Below are 27522 nucleotides of genomic sequence, written 5' to 3'. Positions count from 1 at the left end.
ACATAGATAACCATGATGTCTATGAGCTCTTCAGCTGAGAGGTAAGAGACTCCTCTAGGGTTGTTTGGAGGTAGTTGGGGGATTTAGGGAGGACAAGGTAGGAAGTGTTATGGGGCAGGGGTGGGGAAGGAAGTTTTTGTCCTCCCTGACTTTCTATCTTTACTTCCTTCTGCCCAAGAACACCTTCCCACTAGCCTGCTAAGGACCTAGTTTGATCATCTTCAAATGATATAGTTGGGCCTCTGGTATTTATTGATCAGAAGACCTGGGTTCTAGTCTTTTCTTTCACTTACTGGCTGAGTTTCTTTAGGCAAGTCACTTCTCTGGGTCTCAATTTCTCCCACTGTAAAATGAGGTGCTTAGACTAAATGATCTCTAAGGTTTCTTCCAACCCTGACATTCTATGGTTTTATTATCCCTTGACTTCTATGTATAATCCCAAAGTACTGAATAATCCCAAAATCACCTCTATCTGGCTTTGGAATGTTTTATGTGATTGATTAATTTATTCAACAGACTTACCCTTCCTAATTACATACTGCTTAGACTAATATTCATTCAGTCAACATTTATTAAGCATCTACAATTCAGTTGGTAATCCTTGAGCTCATTCCCACTGATGTGAGAATCCCCTTTAAATACAGGCCCCTTTAACTAGCATGGTGCTGTGTACATAGTAGGTACTCAATAAAGACACTTGTTAGTTTGGTGGTGAGAAGTTAGCAAGTAGCTTATTTTGTGTGGTGATAGAAGGAAGGACCCTGATATTAAGTATTACCTTCTGGACCCACTGATCCCAAGTAGGCTTCCACCTTCCACAATAGCCCTCCCCTTCCTCCTTGTCTGCTTAACTGTTATCTGTGGGTCTGTGTCTCTTTGAACCAGGCTTTTGCCCTTTTCAAGCTTGGAAAAGAATGACACAATTTGTAGGTAATATTGCTAATTGGTGACGTAAGGCCCTCCCCAGTAATGATCAAATGTTGGTGTTCACCTCATAGAAGTCAGGAATCTTAGTTTCTCGTCCTGGCTTTGCCATTTGGCTGTGGACAGATCATTTCTTTGGGCTTCATTTTCCTAATATGTAAAATGAAAGGGTTAGGTTAGGGGATAGCTGTTTTCAAGTATTTGGAAGGATCTCATATGGAAGTGGGATTAGGCCTATCCTGCTTTGTCCTAATGGGCAGAACTAGGAACAGTGGGGGCAATTATAGAAAAAGAAATTTAGACTTGGATTAAGGAAAGCTTTCTTAACAATTAGAGCTGTCTACAAGTGAAATGAGCAACTTTTGGTTTGCCTTTATTTGAAGTCTTCAAGCAAAGGTATCCACTTGTCGGGACCTGCAAGAGGGGCTTTTTGGTCAGGTTACTTTCCAGGTCCTTTCCAACTTTGAATTTCTTCAGTCTCTTCCTTCCAGCCTAGAACCTCACCTATCCCTGCTGTCTCTGAGGGTACTGTTAATAAAGTGCTAAGAACATTAGTTAGAGAAGAAAAATATAGGATTTCAGAGAAAGTATAGAAGAGTCAAGAAACTTTGGGAAAGTGTCAAATATCTTTTCCTGGTACCTTAAAGAACCAGGCAAATGCATTATCCCTCAGAGGAGTCTGGGCAGAGACTGCTTGAAGGCCAGGAAATGGCCAGGAAGTCCCAGCTCCTTGTTTTTTATCTAAATTTAAAGAATTTGTTTTCATTTTAAGTTGCAGAATAAACGATGTTATTCCAGGTAGTTATCTTCGTTACACTAAGAAACTTGCAGACACTAGAGGGAGCTTTCCTCTTACCTAACTGAAAGGTGTCTTTTAACCAAAAAAAAACCCAAAAAACAAAAAAGAAAACCCCCTCAAACCTACTCTACATAGATTTTTTTATAGAAGCACACATTCAGTTGTTTAAGACTGATATTGTCCAGTCACTGGAACCTAGAACCACTGGTTCTAGAGAACATCTCTTTTAAGCAAGACTACCTTTAAATTATTGGAGGAAGAAAAGCATACATTTACATGCAAATATATGTACATGTACATCTACATATACAGAGATCTATATCGTATCAGACATCTTTCTCAAACAGAAGATGGTTGTCTGTGCCTCTCCTGTCACTCATATCTGGAAAAGAGTCACAAGTAGGAGATTCCATAATTTCCTTTGGTTCCCATTGTCTCATGACTTTTCCAGTATATTCTTCCCACTACTAACCCTAAACCATGCTGCTGTAAAGTCTGTTCTCTCCTATCTACTGTGGATATTATTCAGAAATTGTCTCTTCAGAAATTTTTCAAAGGCTACGTGTTGTGTCTTCTTCAATCTTTTGTTTTTTTTCTTTCAACAGTGCCCTGACAGAAAAAATTGTGTCTGTCCTGCCAAGAATGAAGTGCCCACACCGCCTGGAGCCCCATCAGATCCAGGGGCTAGATTTCATCCATATATTTCCTGTTGTTCAGGTAGGAGCCTTCCTGTATATTAGGGGATGGGGGAGTAGAGACTGGACCCCTGATTTCTTTGGCTTAGAAAACTCTGTATACCAACACAGGCTAGCACCTTTTCTGTAAATTATGAATGAGTGTGTGAGTGAATGAATTAATGAATGAAATGAGAAAGCATTCATTAAGCACTTGCCGTGCACTAAACTGTGCTGAACACTGAGGATACAAATAGGAAAGCAAGACCTTCCCTGTTCTCAAAGAGTTCAGATTGTAGAAGGGGCAGACAACACATACAGGAGGTTTTGGCTCCAAGTCAAATGAAAAGTCCTTAGGACTCCATAGTTCTTAGGACACAGTAACAAGGCAGATGGTAATATATCTTCTTTAATGTTATTTCAAATGACAAAAACCATATTCTTTTATAATGTTGACCCATTTGACTATGCCAAAGACTTTTGTGGCAATATCTTTCTTTTCCACTGGAAGCTACAGCTGAGGAAGCAATTGCCAGGTCAAGTCTCCAAAGGGATCCTGGTTTCCTAGGATGATGGAAGTGGGGCCTGGGCTGGGAGCTGGCTGGTGATCTGGAGGAGTGCCTCTTCCAGGGCTCTTGTGATAAGGGTCCTGGGCTATCTCCATCTGGGTCTGGGGAGAGATGATGGCAGTGGTTTGATTTGTCTGGTAGATAAATCCTATCTCTCCCTCAGGGTGCCTTGCTGCTTCATCTAAGCTGGTTTTCCTGCCTTATGGGTGACAGCTATTAGAGATTGTTGGCCTTTTCTGCATAAGGGTTGATCCTGTGGGGGCTGGGCTGTCAGCAGGACTGGTACTTTTGGAGTACTGTAATTCCCAGAGTTCTATATAGTCTTAGAGAGCTGTTGAGAGCACGAATTTAAATGACTTGTCCAGGGTCACTCAGCCAGCATGTCGGAGACAGGACTACAACCCAGGTTTTCATGACTGGAGCTGGCTCTCTAGCTCCTGTGCTTCCTGAGTCAGATCTATGGTCCACTGGGGCCAGGTATCTAATGGGAACACTGAAATTATTGTTTCAGGATGTTGTAATTGTGGTCCTTGATGTCAACTTTAAAAAGCTACTGCAAACATCCTAGTAACTTAATGACCCATTATGTATTTTGGCATTCTCTGGGTGTTCCAGGTCAGGGTGTTTGATACATGTTGGTTTTTATTGGTGAGAAGAATGATGGAGACTAATGTTCCAATTTGGAATGCTGCAAGAGTACAAGACACTATAATAGCCACTTAAAGAAGAGTAATGTCTAGGTCAGACCTTTTCTTTGTCTTCAAAGAATCTGTAACCTTACAAAAAATCAAGGTAGAGGTGTTAAACTTTCTGCTGATGTGGTCAGAGTGTCTTATAATCTGAAGGAGCTTCCTGGGGCTGGTGGACTTTGACTTCATTTTGAAGGAAGAAGGGGTGGGGATTGGCAAATAGAAAAGAGTAGTTTATGTCTTATGGAAAGTGTGGGAAGAATCTCAGGGAGAAATGGTGAAAACTGGTGATATCAGTAAACGGATAGGCTGGAATGGAAGAGTGATAACTTATTGAAGAAGCCCATTCACCAGGTAGTCATCACCTTACCCTTGCACTGATCTCCTAGGATGGGAAAAGGTACAGGCTAACTAGGGATGAGGAGGGAGGGCTAAGTGAAGGCCCATGTTATTCTGTATGTGTACTGTGGGCAGACCAGACACTGTTAGATTCTATAGAGACCATGTTTTACATATCTTTTCATTTTTCCCTCAATCAAATAATAGCATGGGACCTTTCACGTAAATGGTTCCTAGTAAATGTTTGTGAGTGAATGATTGTGTGTATGTTGTGTGTGTCCCAAAGCTTAAAGTTTTTAAGTATGAGAAACTAGTAGACCCCAACGTAGAACAGGAACCACTTCGAGACCTGAATCAAAGGGGAGCTCACTTGGACAATGGGTCTTATTCTTAGCAGGAGCTCCCAATTATACCCGATTATACTTGACATGGGGGGTTTCCAGTAATTTTGTTGGTTAGACCAGTGCACCTTGTGTTGGTCTTGGAGCCAGTATTAATGTAGTTTACAAATTGTTTATTGCTCTGTTTGACCCTGAACAAAGCGTTTCGTCTCTTTCTACCTCTATTTTCTTATCTATGAAGTCAGAGGGTTGAACTATATGATCTGTAGTGTCCTGTTGAGTTGTAAGCCTCAGCAATTTTAAATGTGCTCTAATGCAATGCCAACATAATATACTACAAGTGTTGCCACCTGTAGTCATGGTAACAATAGTATAGTAGCAGCAGCAAGCATTTCTATTTCTCTTTAAGATGTACAACATGGTTTGTATATGTTATCTCATTTGCTTTTATAGGCAGAAAATTTATTACGTTTGTTTTTTACTGTTGCTCAAATAAGGAGCAACCTCAAAAGGAAAGAGAAATTCTATTATAAACCCCTAGCATTTATTCATAGCACTATCCTAGAATTTAGGTATTTTTATTATTATTTCCACCCTCTTCCTGACAAACAGTGGGTTGGGTCATTGACCATAGTCCACTGTGACGTGTGCTTACTTGCTTCTGTGAATCATTAAAATTCTATTGATGGATCAGGAATTTTGCTAATTTGCTATTGTTTGTAACAAAACAAGGTCTGTGACTTCTAGGAATTTGGAAACTCCTGTTTCAGTCAAATCAGGCCAATAAGCATTTCTTAAGGATGTAGTATGTGCCAGGCTCTTGCTAAGCTTTGGGGATATAAAGAAAGGCAAAAACAGTTTCTGGCCTCAGGTAACTTAAAATCTACTGGCTCCTCAGGCCACTTCTTATATGCTTAACAGCTTAGCAGCTTATATGCTGTTTTTTTCCTTCCAGTTTCTCTAACATAAATAAATCTGGATATTGATAGTACAGCTGAAGTTCTTACTAAGAAAGATATTCACAGGGAAATGCTTTTTTTAAAAGGCATCTCATTAACATGTGATGTTAAACAGAGGGTCATTTTTTTTTCCTCGGGGAAGCTGAATGCTGACACTTGTGTTGATGAGAGACTATATGAAAACTTCCTTTGGCTCTTCTGTGGAGATGGAAGTAACATGCAAATGCATTTCTGGCCAGTACCACAGTATCTGTGTTTTTCTGTTATTGCTTGTGAGCCTAGATTCTTTAAAAGACATGTCAGGGGCTGTCTTCAGATACTCTGGATAGGTAGTCCAGATGTAATAATAATGATTGATGTTTATGTAGCACCATAAGGTGTCTGCTGTGCTTTACCTATGTGATTTTTGTAGCAACCCTAGAAGGTGGGTGTGTAGCTCAAACAGCATTTTCTTCCTTTTGCAGATGAGAACACTGAGACCCAGAGAGGTTATTTGACTTGCCTGAGGCCACACACTTAGTAAGTCTCATAGCTGAGACGAGAACCTGGGTCTTCTCCTAATTCCATGCACTCTCCTCTGCACGATCCCGTGAGGTATTTTTTCATGAGGATGTGCTAACATTTCATTTTCCTGAGGCTTTGAGGTCAGGGAAAGGACAGTGAAAGCCAGAGGGTAAAATCCCTGAGTAGGGAAGGGCTTACCTACTCCTGGGAATCCCAACAGATCTCCAAAAGTGGGATATGGTGGTCAGTTCTCTCTGTACTCATTGGCAGGTGCTGGCCAAAAGCTTGAATCTTTTGTATTTGAGTGACCCTCACCAGTAATCTCTGTATTTAGGATTAGGAAAGAGTGAGACACAAATTGTAGCTCCTCCCTTTTAAAAGTGGCAGAAAAAATTGTTGTATGACCAGATCCCTCTCTTACCACTCAAATGTGAAGATATTAATTTACAATATTTTCCTGAAGGAAATAGCAACCAGGTCTGTTACCTTGATATGTGCTGGAGAGTCAAGGGAGATTAAGTGCATGTTTTGAGTGTGAAGGGGCCTCAAGATATCCTCTTCAACACCTTGGTGAAAGGTGGGGAAAGTGAGTCCCAGGGAGGTACCATGCCCAAGGTCATACAGGCAGTATGCATCAGAGATGGAATTTGAACACAGGTGTTCTGGTTTCAGAAATAATGTTCTTCCCATGCTGTTTCGCTCTGTCTCCTAAATACATAGATATTTAGTGTTTGTAACATTTTACAGAATTAAGTTCTTTAGTGTCTCAGAAAATCTTTGTACAGACATTCAGTGTAAGAGAACCCATCTCAGTGAATATCATGGAATGTCCAAATTGTTTTATTGTAGTGAAATGTTGTTTTGATAGGTACACTGCTAGAAATCTTGTCTCCTGTCAGACCAAAGACAGGAGATAAAATAGAGCTGGTGCTCAGCATCTTTTTCAGTGAATTAGCGAGTGAAAAGGAGAGCTCTGAACTCAGTGAGGGTGGTGAGGGAGAATTGGCACATTGTCTCCGTGTCCCTTTTCATCTTCCAAGTTCCTGAATCTTTTTGTCTGTTGTGTTATATATTGATGGGATTGAGAGGCAGCATCATGTCATAGTAGGTAGAGCTGGCCTTGGAATTGAGAAGACCTAGGTTTCTGAAGCCCTGCCTCTGACACATACTGGCAATGGGACCCTGGGAAACCCTCGAAAACCCAGATGGATGGGATGAGATGACTTGCCCATAATCATAGAGCTAATCTAGTCTCAGGATTAAAACTCGGATCCCAAATTCCCTACAACAGTACTTTGTTGTAGTGAATTAACTGTAATTAGGTCAACAAAGTTCTGTTACTGGGGATCAGCTTCAAGAATATGGAAATAACATTATTATATAGAGATGTTCTTTATAATGGTAACTGTTGCAATGAGATTTTAACCATATTAACACATTTGACACTATTTTTTCTTATTAGTGGTTGGTGAAACGTGCCATAGAAACCAGAGAAGAAATGGGTGACTACATCCGCTCCTACTCCATATCTCAGTTTCAGAAAACCTATAGTCTCCCTGAGGTCAGTGTCTTTGCCCCCCACCCCCCACCCCATTTTGTGTTGAAATTATAGCCTCCTGTCGGAGGCAAGAAAACAGGTAGAAAAGAGGCAAAGGGATGCTCAGTAACATTTAGTGAACACTTGCTTAAAGTACTGTTATCAGAGCCTTTTCCAGCTCTCTACTTTGCATGGATCTCAGAAACTATATATACATTAGATAAGTTACAGGTATATGGTGTTCAACATCTTTTCCCCAAACTATCCCATCTTCAGTGCCAAAACTAGGTCTTTTTGTACTTCTTTAGGTTCAGAATTCTTGGTAGGCATTGAGAGTTCGGTAGACATGTAGTCCAAGGGTTTCCTAATTATTTTGTGAGAGATGCTCTGGGTCTTACCTGCAGCCTTGTGTCTGGTGGAGGGAGGAGAGGATAATTTTGAGGGGGGCAAAGTATCAGATAGAGTATAGCTGCCATGCCAGGTTCATCACAAAGGGTCAGGACCTCCATGCTAGAAGGAATCTAGCATGTTCCAAAGGACTAAGCAGGAAAGCAGTCTAGTGCAGGCAAGTCAGTAAGAGGGGTCAGACATATGGAATAGGTCTAGGATCATAAGATCATGACTTTAGAGTTAGGAAGGACTTTTGAGAACATTGGGCCAAGAATCCCCTCATTTTATAGAGGAGGAAACTTAGGCCCAAAGAGGTTAAGTGATTTGCCCAGGATTACACAACTAGTATCTTATAGTAGATGAGATTTGAACCCAAGTATTTGTGACAATGACACTACCAAAAAAAAAAAACAGCTAAGGCAAGGGAGGAGGAAAATAAATCTAGGCAGACAAGATGTAAAGGGATAAGGGCCACCAAGAACAGTCCCAGCAAAAAGAGTTACTGAATCCTGATCCTAGGACAAGAGGCTTTCTTCTTTGCTCCATTTTCCAATGCCTGCTTGATATGGTTGGGGATAGGTAGAGTGAGGAGGTGGGTCGAATCTGTATCCATAGGTATCTCTCATAACACAAGACCCACAGGTGAAAGCCTCCCCTGATTAAGACAAGTTTACCTCATACTAGTGGTTCTTGACCTAAGGTGTACAGCTGAATTTTAGTCAGAGGGTAGGGGTGGGGTGGGGGGGTCCTATGAATTTGGTGTTTCCTTTGTACTCCTATATACTTTATGCATTTAAAAACTATTCTGAGAAGGGATTCACAGGCTTCACTAGGGGTCTGTGATAACCAAAAGGTTAAAAACTTCTGCCCTAGAGCATGTTGCTGAGTTTAGGGGTAGCTTTGAGGTGTTGAAGGTTGGAATGGTAGACTAGGGCCCAGATTAAAAAAAAAATCTGTTTTCAGCTGAGAACAAGGAAACTGCAAGAAGAGAATGGCTTAACTTTAAACAAGACGCAGAAATAAGGGCAAAGAAATTTAAGGAAGCCAACGCTCCAAAATAAAGAGCCAGCCAGCTTAATGCCAGCCCAATAGCGAATGACTAGAAAAGACTGAATAGTGCTTTAACCCAAGTCAGGCCAATTTAGTATGAAGCCTGTGCTCCTGAAACTTCCCTAATGTGTTTAAGTTGGACCTGAGATCCGTGGACTGTATAGTTCTGTACAGAACTTTTTAAGGTAGATAGGTGCTTGGTAGACATGACTGCCTATCTCAGGCACACACTTTCCTGGGTGACCCATTTGGGTTGAAAGCATGCTTGTGCAAACTAGCCTTTTCCCATGACATTTTCGATTGCCTCGGAAAATAGGCTTCCTTTATCAAAGGAGTAATTGGAAAGGCAGCTTTCCAAGCTAATTTGTCAGTTGAATTTTAATCATTATTTTGCATGTGTTTATTAACCGTCAATTAATTATTTTACAGGATGATGACTTCCTGCAAAGGAAAGAAAAGTCCATCAAGACAGTAACCGATATATTTGTAAGTTCACCCTTACGTGTTCTTCAGGTGGTGTTTGGTTTGGAGTACTCTCTATTTATTTCCTTAATTATATAGAAAGAAAAAAAATTAGATCTTTTATATTTTCTAGCATAAAGAAAAAAAATGTTTCTTTAAATTATATTAACCCCAAGTGTTTTCTGTTATTGGGATTGTTGTAGAAGGGAGCCTCAGTTAGTGTGAAGGCAGGTCCTGCTTTGTAAAGGGTCACAGGGATTGTATTTTAGACCAAAGCTTTATGAAGGATATTCTGGCTATGTTTTGATTTATCTCAGTTCTGGCTCTTGGGGAGAAAATGACAGCTGACACTGGTTTTTTTTTTTTTTTTACTCAATAAGTTTTTATCATCTGCGTGCTTGCTATAATCTGTGTATTTGTCTTCATAAAAATATATTAATCTCTTGAAATAGTCTTCTGAATAAAGGGATATGGAGATGCGTAATGTGATTTGGCAGTCTACCAAATTAGATTTCATAAGATTGTAGATTTTGAGCTGGAAAGCACCTTAGAGATTATCTAGTGACTAGATTGGGTGCGGCTTGTTGACTGAGTCCAAGTTTTGCAGAACAAATCCTTTTATTAAGGGGATTTGTTCTATGAAGTTTGGATTCATTCAAAGGGCTGCACTTGAGGACCTAGAGGGCCACTTGTGGCCTCAAGGCTGCAGGTTCCCCACCCCTGAATTTTAGTCTTTTCCTCAGATTTTACAGATAAAAAAACTGAGGCTCAGATAAGTGAGTTGCCTGTAATTGCATAAATGTAACTGTCAAAGATAGGATTCAAACCCAGTTCTTCCTAAGCCTCAGCCTTTTTCTACTGCACCATCTTGTCCCTCTAAATGGCAGGTCCTCAGAGCAGCAGTAAGTCATGTTTTACATTCCTATCAAGGGTTAGCAATATATCCCCAATGTGGAGGAGGGGGGTTGTATACTTGTATCAAGTCCCTCCTGGGCTCTGTATTAAAGGCAAGTGATAAAAAATATAAACTGTTACTGTTTACACCTTCACTGGTCAGATAGTTTTGTATGTTGTTACATTTGGTTTGTGCATTTTTTAGTTTCATATAAGATGTGAACATAGTAATAACATGAAGGCATCTCCCCAGTTTTTATATAAATTAAGCTTTTTTTTTTAAACGTTAATGCCTTTTTCTCTCCCTCTCTCTCTTTACTTTTGGCAGTTCCTCTGGAAAAGCCTCTAGCTTTTATCAATTGTGTGACACATTCTTACCCAAACTATTTAGCAAGTCTAGAGAAGTGAATAATAGAATATCCCTGCTGTTTGTCATCATGGTGACAAAAGTCAGGGCTGGAAAAGTGTAACCTGTCAGAAAGAACAGTTCTGCCATATTGGCCTTCTAGGAGTGTATTTTTTCCCTCATTGAAAGTGACTTAAAAAAAAATCCTTTCTGCTTGCTAATATGACATTGAACAAAATCTGCTAGAAAGTAAAAATTATTTTTCTAGCTGATTAAGAAAATTAAAATAAGGAGAGAGAGAAAATTTATTCTAGTTCATATAATTTTAAAGACTCATTTTTGAAAATATTTATTATTGTGAACTTAAATCATGTACAGGCCCAGAGAGACTATTGAAAATATTTTTGAATGTTGACTGAAGTAAATTTTCTGTTCATTTTTTCTTTCTTTTCCATTGAACACTCTTGCTTTGGCAAAAGCTTTGGCTTTTGGAGCTTCTTTGGTAGTACTGGTGCAAATTTTCCTGTAGTTTCTCAGCTTACTGAAAGTAATAACTTTAGGGCAGGCGTGGGGAACCTGCAGCCTTGAGGCCACATGTGGCCCTCTAGGTCCTCAAGCCTGTCCCTTTGAGTAAATCCAAACTTCACAGACCAAATCTTGGCCTCCAGGATTCAGGTTCCCCACTCCTGCCCTAGGGGCTTGTGTTGTTTTATCTAGACCTACTCTTGATGTTTCAAGTGAAGAGTATGCTCTTAAAGTTCTGTACAGTTCTTGGTCCTGTGCTAGCTGTTAACATGATATGACAGATACCAGGATCTGTGTGAGGATTGCACAGTAAATCTTGAGCAGCAATGACATTTGAGACTGGATTGCTCTTGCTTATATATGCAAAAGGCTCCATATATCAGTAGTCTCTTTTTTTAATCAGCTTTGAAGTTTGGAGGCACTAATTGGTCAGTGGCTGAGCTTCTAGATGATCACTTCTGCTGTCAGAATGGTTCTTTCAGGAAACAGCCTTAGTGCACATTCAGAACCCTCAGGGGCTTTAGGTACTGGGAGTACTCTTAGTAATAGTAGGCAGTTTCTCACAATAATAATAGGCAGTTTCTCATAATTAGCCTGAAGATAACATACATTTAGTAGGGTATGCAGTCTGTTCAGATACTAATAATTATCTTGAGTGCAGCCCTGAGGAAGCTACCATTTAACATTTCTAAATTCTTTGGTTATTCATAGGAAATAGTTTTTAGTCCTCACCAACCTATTCACCCTTCTCTTTTATCAGTGCCTCTTATAAAATGTGGTACCCCACATTCACTGAACACAATAATCCTAATGAGATCTGACAAACAATAGACTTATTCTCTTTGTACTTCTATTGATGTAGCTTAAATTTGTATTTTTCAGCATTTTTTCTCCACACATACTAATTTTGTGGCAAAACAGCTCAACTCCATCTTGTATTTAGACAATTGACTTTTAAAATCACAGACTCTGATTTTACATTTATTGATATTAAATTTCACCTTTGAATCTTGACTCTTGTCTTTTCTTGCATTAGCTGTCCCACTTTGTGCCATCAATAGATTTGATAAACATCCTGTATATGTCTTCATTTATGTGGTGTATATAATCTGCTTGATAAGGATCGAGCAGAGCCCTACAGAATACTGCTAGAACTTTTGTCTCCTGTTTTCCCCTCAAGATTAACATTAAGCCATTAACCAACCCTCTTTGGGTATGGTTGTTTGACTAGTTAGTATCCATTTAACTGTCCTGTCATCTAGCCCACATTTCTCTATGATCTTTGCATGGCTGTCATGAGATACTTTATCATACCTTATTACAGTTAAGATTCACTGTACATAAGTCATCTCTCTGATCTAGCTATGTGCCTAGAAGCCCCATTATAACGCGACAGTACAGTGGACTTAGGAGTTCTGGCTTTATTAATTACTGACTGGCAATTAGTAGCTGTGTAACTGTGCACAAGTCATTTAGCTTCTCTGTACTTCAGTTTCCTTATTCATGATATAAGCTCTTGGATTGTTGTGAAGTTAGCATTCTCACAATGAAACATTGCATGTCCTTGTAAAATCTGAGCTTTTTAGAGAGCTCCCTGTGCAGCCACATTGATTTCTCTCCTTTTTTCACCTTATAGGAATAAATTATTCACTGTTTTACCTCTCTAAAATCTCTCCTTAAAGCCTGTATTGCTTCCCTGTGATACTATACGCATTTTCCCCTCTTGGTTTTGCTTTTCACAGAATATAATCATTAGAGTAGGCAAGGTAGAAGGTGATGTTTCAAAGGGCAAAATAAAATGAAATCTGTCACCTCAAGGCAGCTTTCCCTTTCTTGCTGAAGATCTTCCCTTTGTAATTATTCTTTACTAATCTCAGCTAGTATACAGCCTGCCAGACAGTAACCTCTTTTCTTGAGCTGTCATCTCTCAGAAAGAATGAAACAACTGTCTTATGTTAGATATTATTTCATTCACCTGAAGTTTCCTTCCAATTGATCCCTTCCTTTCCACCACTTTTAACCTTTGAATTGGAATATGCATGAGAAATGTTATCCTGAAGGTCAGAGAATTCATCTATTTAGCAATTAAGGAATGATTATGTCATTCATAACCATAGGATGTGATCCTTGCCCTCAAAGATATTTCAACCCACTTGGGGAAAGAGAAGATTCCCAGAAGAATAATATAAAGAAATGATTACTTATGAATCAATGTCTTTTAAGCTACTTACTTATTATCTACTGTGTCTCATCATTGTGCTAGGTACCATGAGGAATGCCAGAGCAGCATAAGACAAAGTCCCTGCCTTCCAAGGATTTGTATTCAGATTAGGGAGATGAGATAACAAAATTGTACAGCATGAGATAAGATATACATTATAAATCAATGATATTTTGTTTGTCGCAGACTGATAGGTCTGTAGAGTTCAGACAGACATCCATTAGTTCTTGAGTAGCTTGGATGGCTTTAATGGACGAAATGGCACTTGAAGGATAGATAGCATTGGCATTAATCCTTTCACTACTTTTTATCAAAGGGGATAAGTAGCAGTGAGTAAGAGTGGGAAGGAAAAGATTTGGTGGTATCTGGTCAAAATTCCACCACACCGGGCAGCTTTTCTGCTTATGGGTATGTTTTTTCTTGTAGAAATGACCATCACCTCCCACCTACCTTTCTCTAGTTATTTCAGATTTCTTACGTAAGCATTGTTCTGACCATAACACTCCTCTATTCAAAAATCATCAGTGGCTCTCCACTACATACCAAGATAAAGTGGCTCCAGCCTTCTGTTCCAAGCTTTTCACACTGCTGTCATTCACAAATTCTGTGTTTTAGAAAAATTAGCCTAATCATTCTTTTATCTTACCCTCTTCCATTTCCATGTCTTTGTTCATGTTGACCTCCATGCCTGTAAAAGACTCCCTCTTTCCCTAACTGCCATTTTTGGGGAACTTTTTTTTTAAAAAAAGTCATTTGATATTGTAAATTTCTACTCCACTTTTAAAAAGAAAAATTTCCACTCTCAACCTCCAGCATGCATGCTTCTTCCATTAAAATTTACACACACACACACACACACACGTACATATGTGTGTGTATACACTTCAGAACCAAGAAATAGGCAGATATTATTTATGTGACTAATAGGCTGTAGATAGGCATGTATATTAGAGTTATAATGTTCTTTTCACTTAAGACTCTTCAGTTTCTTCAGGATAAATTCAAACTTCAATAATGAGAATGAGCCATGAAGATCTATAGAGCCAGCTAATAGAACACCTTCTACTTTCACACTGACTTGTTTCTGACACAGACAAGTGTCTGGGTAGGTTATGAAAAATCTAGCTTTTTGGAGCATTTGAGTGTAAAATACCAAATAGAAATGAGCCATTTCACTGCCTCTTGAGGGGGTTATGAAAACAGATTTGTCACTTAAGCCTTTTTGGATTCTTTAGAGAAAAGTGGCATATAGGTTGAAAACTGGCTGTTGTTGTTTTTTCCATGTAAGACCTTGAACTTTAAAGAGCTTACCTTAAAATAAGGGTGATTTTGGGTGAGTCCAAGTTTAATAAAATCTAGTAATGTACATTCCCAAGCATGGAACTTATAAATTAGAGTATAATTTACTTATCAGAAAGGAATTGTCTCCTCTAGCAAAGGGGTCACCCTAACTACTGAGTACTCCTAGTGCTCTTTGAATTTTTCAAAGATAAATTTAACTACTAGACAGAGACAGAGCAACTTAATGCCAAAATATAGGAGTCACTGCCATGTGAATATCAATCAGAAATGGAAACAAAGTATATTGGAAAGAATAAGTCAATGGGAAAAATAGGATTCAGTTTTTGGAAACCTATGCATGACTTTCAAAACACACTTTTTGAATAAAGTAGGACATTTTTATATTCTCATTATGACTTTTTGACTTTTTAAAGGCACTTATTTTATATAATCCTGTTACCACAGAATCATCTGCTTACTGAACATTTACTCCATGGCCGGAACTATTAGGGTAGTTATATGTTGTTTACTCTATATCAGTTCTTGGTCTTCTCTTGCTTCTCTGAATTCTTCGTGTTCATACCGTATAGGAAGAGTCCTTTACATTCCTTTACCGCATTTTAGCCCTTATTCAATTGGTAGGCTTCTACTTCCAAATCTTTGCTAACCCAAAACCATTGCTAACTTGGTAAAATTTCAGGTTCTATGTAGATGAAGCAACAGGACTTCTTCATTAGAAACAATTAGAGAACAATAGAAGACTGCGCAGAATCTAGTAGTAGTTTGTGCAGTACAGAAAATAAAGACTAAATTCTGAGGAGAGATTATGGCAGGAAAAAAAATGACTGGAAAATTCTTCATGACAGAAATGGGACTTTAATAAGACCTGGAAGGACTGGGAGGAATTGTGTGAATAGTGAGAAGGTGGGTAGGATACTCTGGATTGGAAAAGGAATAGAGGTTAAAAGTGCATAATGTATTCGAGGATGGAGAGAACCAGCCTCACTGGAGCACAATTACAAAGTAGTAGGAGGCAGTGTTGCTACAGTTTTTCATTCTTTGCTTTTATATCTCTAGCACCAAACACATAGCAGGGGCTTCATAAATGTTGATTGAATTGAATGGATTTTACAAATGAGGAAACTGAAGCTTTTGCTCATCTATTAATTCAGTAAACATGATTCACAGTCAATTTTTCTGTCCACGAAATAACACTGGCTCTGAAAAGGTGACAACTTTTCAAGGATTTTTTTCATTTGGCTAAGAAGTTTCTGACATCTGGTTTCTAGTGGTGGATTCTTTGCCATCAGATGTTGAAATTTGCCATATTGTTGCCTCAAGTGATGTAATGGCTGGTATGAATCAATTCGCCTGAAATTGCTAATGCCAGTTGGCTAGAGTAGAGCCCATGAGTCCCAGGATTATGAGTTTAATGACTCTACAAGCCATCAAGCCTCTTTCTCTTTCATGTTTTTAGATTTCATTTTTTAACACTAACCATGTTATCTAATAAATGGTTCTCGTCCAATTACAAGGTGGGGCTCTTGGTTGATCAAAATGAGAATTGCGTAAAAATATGTAACTAGTTCTGAGTAGCTCAATTTTCCTTCCCCAACCTAGTGGAACAACTCAAAACCCACACCCTACTGAGACTGGATTGCTAACATCATCATTATATAGAAAGGACAGCATTGTAACCATATGTAGTATTTTTAGGATGACAATTTTTGTATTGTTTTATTTTTTAAAATAGTGGTTATGCCAGTGAGTCATTGTTTTGTTGGCTTTCTTTCTTTTTTTAGAATAAAATCCAATTTCTTTTCTTGGGTGTTTGACTACATCATTAGTAATTCAAAAGATGGCAATTTAAATTTAGTTATGAAAGAATGATCTAATGTTAGGACTCAGTGGAAATTAAATCATGCACATTGGCTAATGTCATGTATTTTCATATTTTTTAAATAAATTTTATATATTCCCTTAAATATTTCCCAATTACACATAAATTTTTATTTTAACAATCATTTAAAAAAAAACTTTCGAGTTCTGCATTTTCTCCCTCCCTGCCTGCCTCTCCCCTGTCCTTGAGAAGGCAAACAGTCTGATATGGATTATACATGTGAAGTCATACAAAACATCTCCCTATTAGTCATGTTTCTAAAGAAAATACAAACAGAATAAAGCAAGAAAAATAAAGAAGATTTTAAAAAAGTATGCCTCAATCTGCAATCAAATTTCATCAGTTCTCACTTTGGAGGTAGATAGTATTTTTCATCATGTCTCCTTTGGAATTATTTTGAATCATGGTCTTGATCAGAGTAGCCAAGTCTTTCACAGTTGATCATCCTTACAATATTGCTGTTAATGTGTACAGTGTTCTCCTGGTTCTCCTCACTTAATTTTGCATGAGTTCATATAAGTCTTCTCAGGTTTTTCTGAAACCACCTTCTTTGTAATTTCTTTCTTTTTTTTTAATTTTTAAAATTAAAAAATTTTTCCCCTTGTAATTTTTTTAAAGCACAGTAGTATTCATCACAGTCATGTACCACAGTTTGTTCAGCCATTCCACAATTGATGGGCATCCATTTGATTTTCAGTTCTTCGTGAACATGAAAAACCCTGCTGTAAATAATTTGATAAAAATAGGTTCTTTGATCCCTTTGGGATATGGACCTAGTAGTGGTATTTCTCGATCAAAGGCTTTGCACAGTTTATAGCCCTTTTGGCATAGTTCCAAATTGTTCTCCAGAATGTTTGGACTAGTTCACAAATCTACCAGCAGTGAATTAGTGTCCCAATTTTTCTACTTCCTCTCCAGAACTTGTAAATTTCCTTTCTGTCAAGTTAACCAACCTGCTAGATGTGAGGTAGTATCTCAGAGTTGTTTTAATTTGCATTTCTCTAATTGATGGGGATTAAAAGCCTTTTTAATGTGACTATTGATAGCTTTGATTTCTTCTTCTGAAAACTGACTGTATCCTTTGACCAATTATCAATTGGGGAATGGCTCTTATTTTTATAAATTTGGCTTAGCTCCCTATATATTTGAGAAATGAGGCCTTCATCAGAGAAACTTATAAACATTTTTTACCCCATTTTCCTATTTTATTTCTGATTTTGGCAGCATTAGTTTTGTTTCTGCAAAAGCTTTATAATTTCATGTAATCAAATGATCTGTTTTACTTCCTAGGATCCTCTCTACCTCTTGCTTGGTTACAAACTCTTCCCTTATTTATAGATCTGACAGGTGCATTTTTCCATATTCCCCTAGTTTACTTATGTTATCACCCTTAATGTCTAAATCATTTATCCATTTTGACCTTATCTTGGTATATGGTGTGAGATGTTGTTTTATGTCTAGTTTCTAACAAATTTCTTTCCAGTTTTCCCAGAAATTTTTGTTTTTGTTCACCAAAGAGCCAAGGTAGGGAAGGGAAGAGAGTGTAGCCAGTGGGGACCAAAGAAAGAATTGGGTGGAAGGATTAGAGGTCACAGTGAAGTCAAAGGACATGGTTTGGAATAAAGCAGTAAATGATGTAGGGATAACAATAGATTTTGATGAGAAAAGGAATTCCAGAGTTCACAAACATTGAAAAGAAACACTTGTGGGTGTCAGAGCTACATATCTCTGTGTAGCAGAGTTGGAGTAGAGGAGGAGATAATAGAAACTAAATAGATGGAGGAAATGGGAAATTAAGGTATTTGAGGAGCAGTGTGTGTGTGGGGTGTGTGTGTGTGTGTGTGTGTGTGTGTGTTTGTGAAGTCCTCTAGTATAAGGGCAAAAGTTGAGGTAGAGAAAAAAACGCTGAAAATTCTTAGAGGAAGGAAGGAGAATGTCCTTGGATTGAGATTGGATGACAAATTTATAATATCCTGATTTCTCATAAAGTCACTAGCTTCCACTTGCTCCAATCTAATTTTTAAAGTAGTATTTTCTTCAGTGGTCTTTTGGACCTCCTTTTTCATTTGGCTAATTCTGCCTTTCAAGGCATTCTTCTCCTCATTGGCTTTTTGGAGCTCTTTTGCCATTTGAGTTAGTCTGTTTTTTAAGGTGTTGTTTTCTTCACTGTATTTTTCAGTATTTTTTTGGGTCTCCTTTAGCAAGTCATTGACTTGTTTTTCATGGTTTTCTCGCATCCTTCTCATTTCTCTTCCCAATTTTTCCTCTACTTCTCTAACTTGCTTTTCCAAATCCTTTTTGAGTTCTTCTATGGCCTGGGGCCTGTTCATGTTTTTCTTTGAGGCTTTTGTTGTAGGCTCTATGACTTTGTTGTCTTCTTTAGGCTGTATGTTTTGGTCTTCTTTGTCACCAAAGAAAGAATCCAAAGTCTGAGACTGAATCTGGGCGCATTTTCGCTGCCTGGCCATATTCCCAACCAACTAACTTGACCCTTGAGTTTTTCAGTGGGGTATGACTGCTTGTAGACTAACGAGTTCTATGTTACATGTTTGGGGGGGAGGTGCCCCCTCTGTCAGACCCGCACTGCTCCTTCCCCAAGAACCCCCAACCCGGACTGGGCTTAGATCTTCGGCAGGCTGTGCACCCCTGCTCTGATCTGCCACTTAATTCCTCCCACCAGGTGGGCCTGGAGCCAGAAGTAACAACAGCTGTAGCTGCCCCACCTCCGCTGCCCCTGGGGCTGGAAGCCGAACTCCTTCCACTCCCGCAGCTTTTCCCACTAACCTTCTCCGCAGTCTTTGGTGTTTGTGGGTCGAGGGGTCTGGTAACTGCCGCGGCTCACTGATTCAGGGCGCTAGGGCCCCCTCCACGCGGCTTCTGGTCTGGATGGTCCATGCTGCTCAGGCTGGGCTCTGCTCCACTCCGTTCCCAGGTCCCAGCTCCCAGCTCTGTGTGGAATAGACCTCACCCAGAGACCATTCAGGCTGTCCTGGGCTAGAGCCCTGCTTCCCTCTGCTTTTCTATGGGTTCTGCCGTTCTAGAATTGGTTCAGAGCCATTTTTTAATAGGTTTTTGGAGGGACTCGGTAACGGAGCTCACTCTAGTCCCTGCTTACCAGGCGCCATCTTGGCTCCGCCCCCTGGATGACAAATTTAAATAGAGTAAACTTCAAAGGAGGAGAGGCAGATGAGACTGCTTACTGACACCGGTGGAGGGAAAGTCTAAAAGGGCAATGGGAAACAAGGAGTATTCCAACTCTCCCACATCCACCATTGAGGATGGCCAGGGATGCAGTGTCATCAGGAGGGACCCAAGTCTTAGTAAGTTTGTTGATTATGGTGTAGTCCTGTCCTTGTTTTGATCCAACTCTGTTGTGTTGGACAGTAAACTTTTAGTCTTCAATTTTTTAATTTCCTCCCCTGTTAAATGAGGGGTAGATTTAAACAATCTGTAAGATTCTTTCTAGCTTGCATTGTGAGGAGGAAAACAACCCCCAGCTCCTCAGGTCTGTAGACCCTGTGACAGAGACATGAAGAATATCTCCCATACCTCATGTGACGTGGTTGTTGAGAGTGATGATTTATTTGACAAATAGCCATCTGCCTTCAGTAGTCCACAATGGTACCATGTGTGCTGTGCTAAGGGCACTTCAGCGTACACAGTTCACCATCCTGGATGAGTGAGCAGACCTTGAATATAGTAACAAGCTAAGTCACTCCTCCTTATCTCCCACACCATTTAGAACCAAAGCTACAGGACAGTGTGTTAATTTCGTAAGACAAGAAAGCACATAGAAAGATTTCCTTTAAAAATTTAAATATTAAAAGTTACAGCATTTACCACAGCTTTCCAGAATGACTCATTTTTCCAAGAGTTTCATGTGGCCAAGAAATTTTCCATACTTGGATTTTCAAGTTACTGGAAGGTTCCTGAAACTTTTCTGTTCCATGCTTTGTTCTTGAGAATCTTTCTTATGTGTCTGAATCTTTTTTGCTTTCTTTATTAGCAAAGTCTTATAAACATAATTAAATTAGAGACATAATGCTGATAATTGGTGTTCCTGAATCAGATGAGAAGTATAAGATACTGGATACTGGGCCCAGTATGGAAGAGATTCTACACAATACCACCCTGTCCCAATAGATTTTTTTTTCCTTGCAATTTGTTTCTCTTCTAAATTCACCTTTTTTCACTTTTCATACATAATCTTACACTATAGTTATATTTGTTTGTATCATTGGTTTTATTAGACTGTAAGAGTCATGAGGACAGGAAGTATGAACTACCCAAATATTTTGAATCTCACCCAGCATCTAGTGTACAATTCTGCATAATAAATCTTTGTTGTTTGCTGATGTGGACCATGGACAGGCAACCCTTGGTAATTGAGGGTTTTGTTTAGTTGAATTTCGTCTAATCGTTATTTTACCATACATTTTTTTCCCTGCGTTTCATACTTTACTTCATTTTTCCTTTATTAGACTTAAAACTCTTTCAGGGCAGCAACTTTGTAAAGTCTTTACTCAAGGTCATACTTGCCTGAGAGTGAGACAGCACATGGGTATCTACTAAAAGTATATTGACAAACAGGATGACCAGCAAATTCACATGATTAGGATTAGGTTCCTCAAAGCAAAAATCATAACATACCATGTTTGATTTGAGAAAGAATGGGGAGAAAAGAAATAACTTCTTTTTTTGATGATTTCTTCATTCATATGCATGTGATAACAAGGTCCCCAGCACAGCAAGTGAACACTATGACAAACCTGGGGAAAGACATGGTCAATGGTCATCCATTATAGGAAGACACAGATAAATTGTGAGCTGCATCTTGGGACAGGGTACCCACATCTGTGAGATCACAGACTTTTCTGTTGCACTATCCTTAAAGCTCAGACTTGTCCTTTTCTGTGCTTAACAATTTGAATTTCTGATTGGCTTTTCAGGATGTTTACAAACCACGTCGGAAATACAGGCGTCAGAAAGGAGCTGAAGAGCTACTAGATGAAGAATCTCGAGTCCATACTACACTTTTGGAATATGGCAGGTAATAAAAGACACTACCCAGACTGTTTACTCCTTCAGTAAAAGTTTCCAATTTAAACTCCTCAAACGGAAGCTTGTCATTAAATTGCTTGTTAGTTGGAAGGGTTAACTGTGTTCAGTTTCTAGTTTTATGTCATGAAGATTTCCTAGCATTAGAATTTTTCTTTTTGGTGTCAAATTTTGTATGTGTTCTGTGGGTAGGTTCTGTGGTCCTAATGGAGCCAGATGTAGGATACATAGTTGAGATTCCTGTCCAGAAATAGGAATCATAAATGTGGAACAACTAATTGTGCCTCTTACAAGGATTTTTTTATTTTCCCCTCTCCTTAGGGAATGGTTTTGGTTGGCATTTTTAGAGCTTCCTGATGCTTTTGGATTTCATGCTTCAGTCATTTGTTATTGTACTTCTTCTCTAAGGAGTTGAGAGAAGACAAAAAAATAAAATCTATTATTCTAAATGTACTATATAACATTAAGAAGAAGGAAAATTCCAGTTTCCTTTAGGTATGATTTTAAACGAAAAGGAAGAATTTGGAAGAAGAAAATTTGGCTTTCTCACTCTTTTAGCCTTGTTTTGTTTTGTTACACTAAGTCCCTCAGTTCCAGTTAACCGACCTTTAGTTCTCTGTAAGATGATTCTCTGCTTTTACATCTTTCTGTTGACACTAGGTCTTGACCTTCAGTTTCCCTTTGTGCCCTATGTGTGTTTTCTTCTTAGATTTACTGATTCTGCAATGTGAGTATTTCTCTTTGCTCTTCTTGATCTGTTTTGGGAACAGTAATGGCTTTCTTTTTTTGCAGCCTGCTCTCCCCTAACCTGGCCCTCAGTGTGGTTGCCTGCACTAACAGCTGTCTTTGACTAACCACTCATGGAGGAATAAAAAGACTTATATCAGATTTTTATCCCTGCCAACAAATCTCCCTGGAACAGGGCTGAAATTGAACTTTATTTTTGTAACTTTCCACCATAATTAAAGCATTTATTTTCTTTAGTAGTTGCTATTGACACTGAAACCAAATTGCTTCGAAGGCCTCTGGTTCTCTTTCCAAGCCATATATGGCTGTTGCTCTCATAATACAGTATATTATCCATGTCTAATAGAAAACATTTCTTCACTAGTCAACTCTTGATTATCTGCTTTGTGGACTATCCATGGTGAATGTCTACATGCCCAACTGGGCCTTAAACCATTTTCCTTGCAAATTAGATCTTTTAGGTTGGAAGCTTGGATTTCAGATATCGAATTAGGCAGGTATGACAAATTAGCTAAATTCAACACTAACCCTATAAATAATGTAAGAAGCCAAGAAAGGGGCTTCTGCTCCAGCACATTTTTGCCTTTTAACGTATCTTGGTTTCTGAAATCATGCCATTGGAGTCATACCTTTGCATTACACATCCGGTTTCTCAGAGTAGTTTAAAGACAAAATTTGCCTACTTACTGTGGGCAAGCTCTGGTTGCATCTGAGAGTAGTGAATCATCATGCCTGGATAATAGTGTGTTTTTGGTTTCTATTTTTCCTGTCACTTTACAGAGGAAAAGGATACTTTGCTGTCAGTGCCACTGATGTCAAATGATGTAGGGTGCCAGCATTCCAGGCCACAGAGCTGTGTGAGTACGCAGAAACTCCCAGCAGTCTCCCCCTTTTTAAAAACTTTAACCCCTGGCAGTACAAACCCCAGAGACTAGCCATGAAAATCTTACCAGATGTCATACATGACTTAGAGGGAGGAAAAATTATAGGGCAGGAAGTTTTTTATATTATTCGGAAGAGCTTACAGTGAGTAAGAACTAAAGATGCTTAAATAATGTTAATCCCTCATGGCCTTGTCTCTGCAGAGTTTCAAGCATGGGATAGATTGTACCAATTAACTGAAATAGTCAGCAAATCTTATGTGATCTTGGAGAATTTGGGCCATTCTTCTTGTTTTACTTAGGAGAGAGGGGAGGCAGAGTGATTTGTTTATGGACCCATAGAAGTAGGAGATGGGACCAAGAATCCAGAAAGAGCCCTGCCAGGTTTCTTGGCTTAATTGGGAGTGAGAGCATAAGAGCATCTGAAAAGTCCCTCTGTACGTTCCCTCGTCTCCAGGAAAACATGCATGCCAATCACGCTGTTATTAGTAAACATGTTACTCATCCTTGGAAGTATATTACTCAGCTGTTAGATACAGAAGGAAAAACATGCCTGTTTGCTATTTAACCCTACATTGTAACAAAAGATATTGCTCAATAAATAAGCAACATGTCATTTTGAATAAATAATAAGACAAAAAGTTTGTTTTTATTTTACTTCTTTTCTTGGAATTCTTTTCCTTTCTTCATTGCCAGTTCAAATCTTAGCTTTCTCCAATATTCCTGCCCTGAATAGCTCTACTTTTCACTCACTATCATAGGATCAATCATAGATATAGAGCTAGAAGCCATCTCAGAAGCCATCAAACTCCCTCATTTTGCAGGTAAAAAAATGGAGGCCCAGAGAGGTTAGGTTATTTGTTTGGGGTCACATAAGTAGTATATGGTAGAGTTGAGGTTCAAACCCAAGCCAACTGACTACAAATCCAGCACCATTTTCACTCTTCCACATAGCCCTTTGACCCACATGGTCAGATTCTTGGTTACATATTACCTTTAAAAGCCTTCTCTAATGTAACGTGTATTACTTTTCATATGCCTTTAAATCCTAGCATATAGTACCAATAGATGATTTGTTTAATTGAATTTCTTCTATTTCTTTTGTGGTTGTCATAATACCTGACAATGAGATTGCACATGCTGGATCTTCAGTAAATGCCTGGTGAATTAATTAAAATGAAATCTACATATTTTATTAATTAGTGTGTCACATCATTTTATCTCTGATTTAACTATACATATCCTAGCCTCAAACGTAGATCCATAGAGTAATAGAATTTTAGGGCTGGAAATAAACCTGAAAGATCATGCAGTTCAAATTCCTCCTTTTAAAGACAAGGCAATTGAGGTTCACAGAAGCTGAATCCTTGCCCAAAGTCATAGAAGTGTGACAGAGCTAATGTCCAAATCTTTTAACTTCAAGAGCAGTGCCTAGTATTTTCAAGGTGCTGTGCTAGAAACTAACACTATAAGACAAAATGGAAACTGATCTGTGCCCTCATGGAGCTTAGAGATACTATTTAAATTTGGGTGTTTTCCCCCCACTAAGGTACACCGTTGTGTTGCCTCGAAGCTAGATGTCCCTTATATTTCCCACCAGAGATTCTTGTTTTTCTGATAAGGAAAAGGTAGCACTGATGTCACAGAGTTTACAGACATGATTCACAAGGACTGCAGAGAGAGGAGCTGGCACCTCAGTAGAAAATTGAGAGCAAGCTGTTAGCATCAGACAGTATTGAAATTGGGACTTCAGACAGAGACCAGGGAAGAATGAATGGCCAGTGGGCAGTGGAGTAGGGTATAACTGAAGGATGAAACCACAGTAATCGTGTAGTGGAAATGAATTTGAAATCAGCTTGACTTTCCATTTTGCAGACAGACTCATGGTGGGACTTTACATTGTTTTGTTGAAAATTGAGAAGTTGATGAGTTGAGTCAGGTCTAGCACTTTCTTTACTACCACAACACCAGTACTGCAGATTGCACAGGGAAGGGGATGGTTAGACCAGTTAGATGCTGCATCAGGCTTCTCTTGGTTTGTGAAAAAAGTAGAGGCTCCAAGCTCCAGAGTAGACAACCAGAGCAGTGCTGGGAAGTTTGCTTTTCTACATGCAGACTGCTCCTGTGGGTTTATTGGTTTGGTTTGACTTGTTCTTTTTTTAGAAGAATCAGCAGGTGCTTTGAGGAAGGAAATAGAAAGGTAGCCTGGTGTTATGGACAGAGCACTGCTCTTAGAGTCAGTAGACCTGGGTTCAAATCCTGCCTCAGATACTTACTAGCCATGTGAGCTTGGGCTCTCAGACTCTCTGAACCTGTTTCCTCATCTGGAAGGTGGCAAATATTGTTTGGCAATCTGTAAGTTGGCAAATACCGAAGTCATATTTGTGGCTGTAAAGAAAGTGCTTTGTAAAGGACTATTTATGTGTCTGCTATAAACTTACTCCTGCTTATAGGTGTCCTCTCTGCATGGGATGGAGCATTTCTGGAGACACAAAGCCTATGTGAGGACCTTTTGACATATTTGGCTTGAAGACCTAGAGTTTGAATTCTTATTTTTACAGTGATTCCTTAGCCATCTTCACACCATAACTTCATACCTGAACTGTAGCCATTATCTTTATCTCCATCCCACCAGAACCATGGACTGTGCCCATAAAGTGCCAGCTTTGATCTTTTCAGCTCCCCTTTATATGTTGTCTTCCCCCTTAGAATGTGGAAAATCCCTGGAAGGCAGACATTGTCTTGCTTCCTTGTGTTCATATCACTAGTACTTCTCTCAGTGCTTCACATAATTTTTTTAAACTTTATTTTTATTTTCAGTTCCAAATTCTTTCTCTCCCTCCATTCCCTCCCCTACCCATTAAGAAATAGGATACCCATTACACATATGAAGTCATGTAAAACATTTCTGCATTGCCCACATTCTTAAAAAAAAAGCAAAAACAGAAATTAAAGAGAGGAAAAAATATGCCTCAGTTTGCACTTTGAGTCCATCAGTTATCTGTCTGGAGGTAAATAGCTTTTTATATCATATGTCCTTTGGAGTTGTGGTGGTTCTATATTGATCAGAATTACTAAATCTTTTACAGCTGATTATCTTTACAAAGTTGCTGTTAGTGTATAGAATGTTCTCCTGGTTCTGCTCACTTCACTTTGCACCAGTTCATAGAAGCCTTCCCAGGTTTTTCTGAAATCATCCCCATTATCATTTATTTGGCATGATAGTACTCCATCATACTCATAAACCATAACTTGTTTGGCCATTCCCCAAATGATGGGTATGTCTTCAGTTTCCAATTCTTTACTACCACAAAAAGAGCTGCTATAACTATTTTTGTACATATGGGTCCTTTTCCTTTGATCTCCTTGGTGTATAGACCTAGTAGTGATGTTGCTGGGTCAAAGGATATGCACAGTTTTTTTATTTCTTTGGGCATAGCCCACTTATTATTTTCCTTTTCTGCCATGTTAGCTAATACCTCAGGGTTGTTTTAGTTTGCATTTCTCTCATTATTTGTGACTTAGAGCATTTTTTCATATGACTATTGATAGCTTTTATTTCTTCCTCTGAAAACTACCTGTTCATGTCCTCTGACCATTTATCAATTGGGGAATGGCTCCTATTTTCATAAAATTGACTCAGTTCTCTATATATTTGAGACATGAGACCTTTATCAGAGAAACTTACTGTAAATATTTCCCCCCCCCCAGTTTCCTGCTTTTCTTCTAATTTTGGCTGCATTGGTTTTGTTTGTGCAAAAACTTTTTAACTTAGTGTAATCAAAATTTCTCACTTTACCTCATGTAAACCTCTGCCTCTTGTTTGCTTTTGAACTCTGCCCCTATCCATAGATCTGACAGGTAATTTCTTTCATGCTCCCTTTCATAATTTGCTTATGTATCACCCTTTATATTTAAATTATGTACTCATTTTGAGTTTATCTTGGACCTAAGCATCATCTTACTTTTTTTGATCTGCATTATTAGTTATGTTTAGATCACAAATTCTTGGAGATTATGAATGACTTTCAGTATCTAGAGCAGCAAGATTGGCTTTAAGGAAAATGATTTGTTTGGGTTTATTTTAGTTATATGTTTCCACCTAAGCTATATTTAAAAGGTAAGGTTAGTTATTTGTTCTTTTTCTAGCTTTTGCCTAGCATGAATTTAAAAGAAAATGCTGGTATCGAAATTAAAGTATATTTGTTCATTTTCCTTAACCTGGACTTTATTAAAATAAAACTAAATCACTGGCCTGACAGATTGAATATAAACACTGAACTGGAAATTGAGTAGAATATAGAATTAGTATTAGTAAGTTACACATCTTGTTTGAACAAACACAGAGAATTGTTTAAATAGGGCATTTCCCCTCTTTTATTTTTTCTTTAATCTAACCCCTTCCCTACAGGCAGCAATCTTGAACCGTATC

At 38.7% G+C, this 27522-nt stretch overlaps 1 protein-coding gene across 2 annotated transcripts in view; it reads left to right on the top strand.

Moving 5' to 3' along the window:
- CCDC93 (coiled-coil domain containing 93) overlaps positions 1-27522 on the top strand; it is a 123912-nt gene that overhangs the window by 12203 nt on the left and 84187 nt on the right. Inside the window, exons 4-8 of one of the 2 annotated variants that reach the window (XM_036743448.1) lie at positions 2329-2440; positions 7261-7359; positions 9205-9261; positions 21354-21454; positions 22172-22189. In XM_036743448.1, coding sequence (XP_036599343.1) covers positions 2329-2440; positions 7261-7359; positions 9205-9261; positions 21354-21454; positions 22172-22189 — 387 coding nt within the window. The remainder of the gene's footprint in view (positions 1-2328; positions 2441-7260; positions 7360-9204; positions 9262-21353; positions 21455-22171; positions 22190-27522) is intronic. The other variant, XM_036743449.1, reaches the window with a different exon arrangement.

The sequence above is a fragment of the Trichosurus vulpecula genome, chromosome 2, assembly GCF_011100635.1.
Source record: "Trichosurus vulpecula isolate mTriVul1 chromosome 2, mTriVul1.pri, whole genome shotgun sequence".
Lineage (NCBI taxonomy): Eukaryota > Metazoa > Chordata > Mammalia > Diprotodontia > Phalangeridae > Trichosurus > Trichosurus vulpecula.
Note: the sequence above shows the minus strand (reverse complement) of the source record. Positions and strands in the feature narration are given on the sequence as shown.